The sequence below is a fragment of the Megalops cyprinoides genome, chromosome 2 (genome assembly GCF_013368585.1).
Source record: "Megalops cyprinoides isolate fMegCyp1 chromosome 2, fMegCyp1.pri, whole genome shotgun sequence".
In the NCBI taxonomy this organism is placed as follows: domain Eukaryota; kingdom Metazoa; phylum Chordata; class Actinopteri; order Elopiformes; family Megalopidae; genus Megalops; species Megalops cyprinoides.
This window is the reverse complement of record NC_050584.1, coordinates 11874758-11884988: the sequence shown is the minus strand read 5'-3', so window position 1 is coordinate 11884988 and position 10231 is coordinate 11874758. Positions and strand designations below refer to the sequence as shown.

At 39.3% G+C, this 10231-nt stretch overlaps 1 protein-coding gene across 1 annotated transcript; it reads right to left on the bottom strand.

Annotated features, from left to right (window-relative positions):
* Window positions 1–5276: 5276 nt before the first annotated feature.
* cebp1 (CCAAT/enhancer binding protein (C/EBP) 1) lies at window positions 5277–6098 on the bottom strand. The gene is made up of 2 exons (XM_036554933.1): window positions 5772–6098; window positions 5277–5591 (listed from the first exon to the last, which is right to left on the bottom strand). Exons 1-2 carry the CDS (start codon window positions 6096–6098, stop codon window positions 5277–5279), a joined length of 642 nt encoding a protein of 213 aa, XP_036410826.1.
* Window positions 6099–10231: the final 4133 nt, after the last annotated feature.

Here is a 10231-nt window from a genome sequence, read left to right as displayed (position 1 = left end):
TTTTTCAAAGACTTAACTGCCAGGTGACACAAAACACTGATCTGTCTCTTGGGGTCCCAGCAGATAACAGCACCTTGTTTTGCAGATAGCCAAGGTGACCAGACTGCTCAAGTAACAAAGAGATGCACAAATCTTAGGCAAATATTATTTAATGCAGATGGAGCAAACGTTGGAAAAACCAGGACCAACTTTATCAAAGAGAGGAATTTTAATACATGTAATTTGGAAGGCATAATCTGTATTTAAATAATTACAATCCAAATTTTGACCAGTGTTGCACTTGCAATGCAAACCTCTCAATGCATTAAAGCCTATTCTTAAGCATTTATAGATACAAAATATCAAGGTCATTCTAATATATTCTTACCCATTCACATCCATATGTTCACAACCAGAATCATGATGGGGCAGTACAGGCTGTGCAGAAGAGGGCAACACCACTCTCTAAGTGCTCCAAGAGCTTGACCCCATTTGGACTACATTTTCACAATCCCATTCTATTGGAAATTTAACTAATCTTTAGAGATTTTTAAGCATCCTGTTGCAGAAAGAGACAACTGTGCTTCTGCTTATCCCAATATACTTAACCCTTTTATACGTGTGGTTGGGCAATTGCAGCATCAGTTGACAAGAGTCTTCATGGAAATGCTAACTAGCAAAGATAGTGCAGTATTAGTGTACTTGATGGCACGCACACACCTCCACCCTGTGTTACAACGCACAGTATGCCTCCCAAACTTAACTGTGTCAAGAGCTGAGTGATGGCAAATTGAGAACTGGCCCAGGAGTTAGGAAGGGCATTATTGATAATACACGAAAGCCCAACTGGTTAAGTGTTTTAGGAAGCCTCTCTTGTCTGCTACCACCATTTCCACTTGCGTGCCCTTGCCCCTGTTCCTCATATACTTCCTGCTAATCATATACACTCAATATGTCACTGATGTATGATTCTGATATTACATGTATTATAAACATATAATTTATACAAACAACTATGCACATCTTGTTGAATAAGACTGTAGGATATCTCTCTCAAACATATTTCAGATGTAGCTGATTACTGTAAGATCTCAAGGCATGATTGATTAAGTTAACCTAATTTAGAGTGAAATGTTTGAGCCCCTTTTCTCTCTTCTTTGTTGTGAAAAGCATATGGAGTAGCAGATGACAATGTTATTCAGTATAAATTTGTTTTTGGCTAGATTTTTAATAAAGGATATTTCAGAAAAGGGATATATTAGAATTTTTCCATTATTGCTTTAGCAAATTTGTGGAAGACGTTCTTTGTGTTATAGCCCTTTCTTGTCATTACTGTAACAGTGATGTTATTACCACAATACAGATATATATGCAGTATTTTTACAAACATGAAAATGGTAATTGATTTTCCAGAATACAAATATGCCAGCCTTTTTGAATATTGCTCCATCAGTAACAAATGTTTTCTCATCATCTGAGTCAATGAAGCCAACAGCCGCCATAGAGACACAGAGTGGCAAAAATGTGTTACCTGTCAGCAGGGGAAACGGTGGAAGTTGGGTCATTTAAATCTGATATGGGAATTTAACCTTCACTACATCATGGTTTTTTATTATTAAATTCTGCACATGAATACTTCTCTGCAGTTTAAACAAATCCATACCTGTTGGCATAGGAATTTTTCCCAAAAATTACTTTTGACATTAACTATATTGACACACAGAAAATATTAAATATTTTTTTTCTTGTTCTTGTTCTCTGAGGCAACAGACCTGTCCACATAGTCCTCCATATGGACTTTAATGCTATGAATTTACAAAACTGTACTTATGAGCGTAAAGTAAAACCACACTCTCTTCTGGGCCTGTAATACCTCCTGACCTGATCCTTCCTGTGTTCACAGGAACCATGTGACTGTTGCCTGACTGAGAAATGATGTGTTTAAATTCTCTGGAATAGACTGAGGTGTAGTGGGTTAATATAGCACTCTTTCTATACCTGCTCACACAAGATTTTCAGTACTCCAAGGGTCTTTATAACTTTACTGCTCTGACTGTTTTTTGAACTGAAGTTGCACTATGATGCAACTTCACCCTATATCACCCTCTATATAGACTATAGTATACATGGCTTTGTCTGTCCTGAGCTTTAGGTTACCATGGGGGCAAAAACACTATTCTGCTTTGAACTTGATACAGTATATAGTTTAGGTGTTTATGACTTTGTTGACCACTTCCATGTATAAGAAATGGTTGCTTGAAAAGGCTGTTAATTGAGATTTTTTTGGCTGTTTCAAAAACTTTTGTATATATACATATTCAGTTCACGGGTCCTCAGCTGAGGTTTTATATCTCTGGTTTCTAACTTACACAGTGTTGAGTAACACAGTGAGATGAAATTGCCTCTTTCCTAACTGTATGAGGATGTTACAGTCCTGGGACCGCAGATTGCCCCACAGAGAGAAAGAGCAGAAACACCCGTTCCATAGAATAGATCTCTCTCGCTCTCTTTTTCTATTCCTCTTTCTCCCTCTCTGTTGTTCTCACACACACACAGAAGTACAAAAATTTTTGTCCCATGCACAACCATGCACCTTAGCAACGTTTTGGCAGTATCAAATGCAAAGGTGCAACTACGTACGTTCCTTTAAATGTTAAAGTCACTGGTTAATGGATGCGATTCTTTTAAATGAATGTCAGTGCTGTATGTGCCTGTATATCAGCTCCTTCTCTGTCTGCCACTGCTTGACTGCAATCTAACCCACAGGAAGGCTCTTGCACTCCTTTGTTCTGATGCTATCTTGTTCTCTGTCCCACGTTGTGTTGAAATCTTACCCGTCCCATTTAAGTTGACCCTGCTCTCTTCCCCCAAAAACATCCTTGTCATTGTGTCTGTTTGTAACGGCCTGAGAGAAAGAGAAAGCAAGAAAGAGCAGCAGAGAGAGCACCTTCACTATAGATGGTTGTTGAAGTTATCGCGATATTGTATGGGTGTAAAATCTAAACACTTCCCTCTTTTACAAGTTATTGTTCATAAATGCTACAGTTTAGTTGAAATGTAATACATAACAACATAGATTTTTTGCTCTTCTTCCACTCATCTATCTTTGACTTCTTTATCAAGCCCCAGTATGTAAAACAGACACCAAAACGGTGAACCTCTTTGACCCTAATGTCAATTTTCAAATTTACCCAGAAGCCTCTGATGTTACGTTATGTTACAGGAATTTCCCAAAAGAGACCTGAGCTGAACTATTGAATTATGGTCCAGAAAGACAAATTTTTGACATGGAAGATTTATATGTCCCGGCCAGATTCTGTCTCAGTCCATCATATATTTTTGTTTTAATATTGCCTACAGTCACATCACATTTACATTTGTCATGGAAAATTAGATTGGCTGTTTAGCTGCCCAAGTAATGGTCTGACATTATATTAAATGTTTAATGTTTAATTTATATCTACAATTTTAAAACTACAAATGATAAATATTAGATTTATCATTTTAAATAAAATACAAGTTTTCATTGGCATTTACAATCCGACAAAGGATATCATACAGCCTGTGAAATTGATGTTAATGAATTAGTGTAGTAATTAATCTTATGCAAAACATCAAATTATTTTATCCAAATATTATAGCAAAGTAATGCCCTGATTTACCTGCTTGAAGATTTGGCACCACAATGTGTATCTTATGAAATTAAGCTGAAAAATCCAGAATCAACTTCTGAATATTTACTCATTTGGTCAAGACCTCAGCCGGCAGCCTAAGAAGATTTTCAGCGGATTCAATTTTTGCTTTACATTTCAAAAAACACTGTTAGAAAAACACAAAAAAAATTGTAATCATGACATTTAGAAGGTGGGATAAAAAAAGCTGTATTTTATTTCAAGACGTGACACATAGGCACAATCTCGTTTTATCTGTCATTTTATTGCTCCTCATTTACGGTGGCAGCAGGCCAAAAACGGAGGCAAGGACTATCACATGTCGCCAACCAACTTTGTTGCACACTTCTCATGGAATGTATTCTCTCAGCATGTAGGAAACACTTTACTGGAGATGTCTACTAAATTCCAACAAGGAAGACTCAAGGCTGAAATTAAAATACTGAAATTAAACGGGGGAATAAATTAAGCAGAAACCATCACTCCCACTTTCACTCATAGACTGAAAAAATGGAAATAAATACGAAACTGCAAACTAAGAGCATACTTCAAAGACAGGTTATAACCCCCACAGCTCAATCAAAATACAATCACAATGTTGGAGACACAATGGCAAAATGGAAGCACACCACACCCACATATTCTACTCCTGTCCAAGACTTAAATACTGTTGGTCAGACATACAAAAATCAATGCAAGCTAATGATGCCGAATAATCACCAGCCAGCAGTTGTCTTCTTAGGATATCTCCGCCTTGGATGTCGCAGCAGAGGCAGACAAACACCTTCTTAGAATATCAAGAATCACAGAATCAAAACAATTCACATGAAAATGGTTGAAATCTGAGGACCAGAACTCTTGCAAATGGAAGAAACGGTTACCAAGGCATACACGATGGAATACAGCACACAAAATAAGGGGCCAAGAGGATCTTTTCAAAAAGTGTGAATGAACTGTAAAGAGGCCTAAGCACACAATTCAATGAATGTGAATCATTGCAAACATGAACAGGAGCAATGTAATGAAACAAACTGTATTTAATCTGTATCTTTTTGGTATTATTGATATTGTTGTTGTTTATTACTAAAGCTTTTGTTGTTTTTTATTGTTAATCTAAATGCTGTCATTAATATATGTTCACCAGTATACAGAGAAGCCATGTTAAAAAAGGAAAAATATTGTAATGCTTAAAATGAAAATGACGAACGATATGACATGAAATGAAAAGAATTGCAGAAGAGGGCGATAATAAATATTTACAAAATAAATAAAATGTATTTAACTACATCAAAATAATCATGGATAATCTCCACCAAAGTACAAATTTCTACAGAAGCCTGAAATTGTATTTACACACCTTTTTAGCATTTGGACAAGCAATTCTCTCTGATTCAGACACTGTGGGTAGAAGTTATAAAAGCACTTTTGCAACAGTCATTACACTTGCATTGTCCTATTCCCTTCATTGATCTGGAAAACACCTTTTCAGATAAAACACTAAAACATGTAGAAGATTTTGCTTTCCACCTTTTCCATACCAAAACAACTCCAAACCCCCTCTATCAGAGATGGCCACACTTCCATTGAAATGATTTTCTTCTCCTCCTTTTTTCATCCTCCATCCCCTCAACTCTCCTCTCCGTCTCTTTTTTCATCCCTTTCCCGTAGGTGGCGCTGTGACAGGATGAGCTTAAGAGTGTCCAGTTCTTGCGTCAGCTGCCCAATCAGCATCTGAAGCCTTCGGTTCTCCTCCTGCAGCTGTATTGCCCTCTGCTGGGTGACCTGCACACGGCGCTTGGCTTTATCTCGGCTCTTCCTCACGGCAATATTGTTCCTCTCCCGGCGAAGGCGATACTCTATGCTGTCCTTACTTACACTCTTCTTTTGCACGGGCTGACGCAGGAGGGAAGGAGGGGGAGGAGGTAAAAAGGAGGAGAACTCCTGTGTGTGTGGCAGAAAATGCGGGGAAAGAAACATAAAAAAGACGAGTTGAAAAACAACTTGCATATAGCACGTTGCGGTATATTTAGTTTTAATTGAAAGGGAAATTACTACATAAGAATATAGATAAGCAACTGGTGAGCTTAAGTGCCATAGACATACATACACACACACACTCACCTGATGTAATATGTGACTCTGCTGTCCAGGTCTCTCAGTGGTGGGGGTGGTTAGACATGGGGAGTAGGGCAAGTATGGGTACCCCATAATCTGCCCTGCCATTCTGTCTGTTGCCGTCCGCATCGACCCCTGAACGCCCATGGGCTGGCTGTATGGTGCCCCACCTGTCCGCGGCATGTGACCAACGGATGGGTTGTGGGCTGGGGCGGAAGAGTCGGGGTTCAAAGCTGGGGTGGCAGCCGGGAGAGAGGAATGGTCGAAGGTGGAGAACAGGTATGGCGGCAGGGGACTGCACTCTTGGATGACAGAAGGCTGTGATTCAGACATCTGTTGGAAATTCAGATAGGGAGTCGGTGCAAGTCTGAAATCCATAGTAGTAATAATGGTACTGCCACAATAAAGCACTACAGTGTTGTTGGAGACGCTTCCAAAATAATTTTAAAAATAATTAAATATGCATGTCATTTCCACAATGTTTCATGACAGCAACCATCCTTGTAACAAAATATGTACTCTTCAAAGAAGTATGTAGATAGAGTAGAAAGTGTCTATGAATGATTGGGATAGGTAAAGGTCGAGATCCATCCAAATTAAAAAATAATTCGGCTCACATATACTGTATTTCACAGTCATATTTAATGATATTCCTTTTATGCCTACAACTTTACTTCAGGTATCTATAAGCAGTATTATACTATGTGAGAATAGACACCTCTTGTGACTGCAGTCAGGACAACACAACCCATTGAATCCACTAGAGTCTGGGAAGTGGTTTTTATAGACCATTTAATACATTTGTAAACTAGCCTGAAGTTTGTTTTTGTTGTTGTTTTTGTTTTTTCTAAAGAAGGCGCAACTGAAGAATAAATCTAACCACAGAGGACACACTTACCCCTTCTGCAGTGTGTTTTCTCTTCCTCTCCTTCTTTCTCAGTTTTTGTCTTCTCCTCTCAATGTCTCTCTCTCTCTCTGTCTTCGGCTTAAAAGTGCTGTTCTGAGGCAAGGCAACTCTTTCACACATAACTTCCTCAAACACTTCCCGCTCCCTCTCTCTCTCTTTCTCTCTCTCTCTCTCTGTTATGATATAAGTATGTTGCTGTTCATCTGCTACTGTCAGTTTCAGACACTACCCGCACTGTGGTGCATATTCTTTCCAAGTTTCTTTTCGCATCTTGATTTTCATCCGCTTTTCACTACCTGACCAGTATGTTTTGCAACCCTTTCTCATATCTCTCTCAGCACTCCTCTCTCTTAAAAGGAACTAAATTTCTAGGTACTACCTTAAAATTCAGCATTTTCTCATTAGCATCACACATGCACATGCATTGCAAAATTATTAATTTTGGAGTTTTTTGCGAAGGGCTTTTCAGTGTAGTCCTAAAGCAACAAAAATATATCAAATGGAAAGATTCTCGAGTATTGTAGGTCTGACCTAATGGGGGGTATCAATCTTGGATCCAAATAATTGATAATAATATTAATTTCTATATTTAGTTTAAAATATTAAAGCTAAAATTTAGGAGATGTGAGACTGGCTGTAATGATTTGACTGTGTACATCTTCAATGTACTGATGTTGTCCCATAGTTACCCCTGAAGGACCCAGCCATTAAGCCGTACAGAGGAAAACAGATCAGAGCATTTTTCATACTCTGATCTGTACTTCATACCCCATTATATGTGGGTTACACATCTGGACTTATAAAGCCCTCATACCTACAAAAAGAAACACTGGGAAACTTATCTTTGAAAAACATTCTGCTTTTGCATTTACTGTTGTTAACATTTAGGAATCATCCACTAACCACCACAAACTGTTTTCTACTTCTTCATTCCTGCTCTGTCCCCCCCCCCCCCCTCACTCTCACTGCCTATGAGTTTGAGGAGAAAGTTGTCACCCTCTGTGACTCCTCAACCTATGATCCAGTCATTCAGTCAACAGCCCTCCACTACCTATGCTGCACAATACACATTAACCCGACTCACAAACGCAGACACCTCCGAACTCCTGATGGCTCATTACTCATCTACCTGCTGCTTGGACCCACTACCCTCTTCTCCATAAGATAGCATCTGACATTCTCATATTCATTACATCACTTACCAATAACTCCCCTCTGTTTTCAAGGTAGCTTGTGTCACGCATCTGTTCATGAAACTGACACTTGACCCTTCTGTCCCGTCTACCTTTTTCCTTTCATCTCAAAAACCCTTGAACATGCTACCTTTAATCACCTTTTTCATACAGAATAACCTGCATGACCCAAATCAGTATGGCCTCAAAGCTGGCCACACCACTGAAATGGCTCTACTTTTTTCCCACAAATGCCCTTTTCTGTGCAAAGGCAGCCTCAAAATCTGCTGTCCTAATTCCTATAGACCCTAGATGCCATATCAACCCTTCAGAGCCTCTCTACAGGTGTCCCTCAAGGTTCGGCCCTGAGACCTTTTCTATTCTCCTTGCATACAAGATCACCTAGCTCTGTAATTTATTCTGATAGCTTGTCATAGCACTGTTATGCTGATGACACCCAAATGTTCCTTTCTTTTCCCCTGTCTGATAAATAGGTTTCCTTGTGTGTCTTGACTTGCCTAGCTGATGATACCTTGTGGATGTCTAACCATCACCTGAGACTCCATTTGGCCAAGAACAAGCTTCTGCATAATCCAGCTAAGTCTTCTATCCTGACCGTCTCCCCGGAAAACACCACAGTGTCAGCCTCCCAGCCTGGTAATACCCTTGAAGTAACACTTGATAGTGATCTGACACTGCAGGCCACATAGCAATAATCAGTAGGACCTGCAGATTTTTCCAATACAATATCAGAAGAATCTGCCCCGTCTTCACCACCTACAGACCCCAACTCATAGTCCAAGCCCGGGTCCTCTCCTGGACTATTGCAGCTCTGTCCTCGCTGCCCCCGCCCCGCCCCCCCCCCCCCCCAAATGTGCAATCAAGACCCTGCAGCTTGTTCAGAATGCTGCTGTTCGGTTGGTCCACAGTGATCCCAAATTCTCCCATGTCTCACCCTTCCCGATCTCCCTTCACTGCTAGTATCAGCCTGCCATGCAGTGCAAGGAATGTTTCCTTCATATCTTCAATTAATCATCCAACCCGGCACACCGGCCAGACTACTGTACTCAGCTTCTTCAGGAGGCTTGATTCTCCCCTGCCTTGTAACCTTGCACCCCAATCACAGGTTGCATCCACTGCCTGTCCCCAAGTGGTGGGCCATCTTTCGTCACAGACTGAAGAGCCACCTCTTCAGGCAACATCGGAGCCTCCCTACCTAAGCTTGATCTCCCTTATGTGTAATTATATACGTTGGAAGTGTACTTCAGGGTTTTATGTAATTACATCTATGGAAGTTTACTCCAGGGTATGTTTTAGCATTGTATCTGGAATGGTATAGTCCTCAGGCCATGCATACTGTGTTGCACTTGCATGTTGATCTGGACACACACTTGTGATCTCAGCGCTATGTTTGGCACTGACACTTGTTCATATGTGGTTAGTGATGTTAGAGATATGGTGCAACTTTTCATACTGCTTCATTAGTTGCACTTGTGTAAGTTGCTCTGAATAAGAACATCTGCTAAATGACAGTAATGTAATGTAACGCTGTAGTTCACTCCTGTAATTAAATAATGGGTTGTCTATGGCATGCAGTTTGAAACTGTGTCCATATGAAAAGTTAAGCGTACAATTATTTGACAAATGGTTGTATTACAACAACAGGTATAAGATCAATATATACAGTTTTTATTGCTGTTTATTTTCCTCCTAATTCATTCTGATATCACCCTGAGAACCTCAGAGATTTGTTTCAACACCCCTTCGTGTCTGTCAAATATAAGCAAATTATAAATGTATTTTGACACCTTTGCTCTTCTGTATTATGAAATCGTTCAGTTTCGGTTCATGACATGCATTATAACTGATGGAAATGTAGTTTTGTAATACAGTTCATTTGAATTTTTTTGGAAAGACTAAATTGCAGGGTTATGTCAGAAAACTATCCTGGGAATAATTGTGTTCAGAGGAATAGAGACTAGAGAATCAAGAATGTTATCCCAATGAGACAAATTAAGAAAAATGATTGAATTACTAAATCTACCGAACGGTGATCTAGGAGTCTATTGTAATAATCTGTTAATAGTATACAACCTATGTGAAATTTGAAAAGGTGACATCACGTATGATTTTCATTTGATCATTTGATCAAGTCTGTTAATTTCGTGTATTAAAACTTAGCCTAACCTGCAATTTGCGATGTTCAGCAGATGACAGCGCAATTTTCTGAAATCAATGTATCGCCTTTCAATAAAAAGTTATTCACTGTAAAAAAAAAAAAAAAGAACATGTCAAAATTGTTACTAACATCCCCCAAAGCAGGAAACCTAACATTAAAACGCTTTTGCTTTTGTCGCAAGGTTTGTCCCTATTCGTTTGCTCTACCT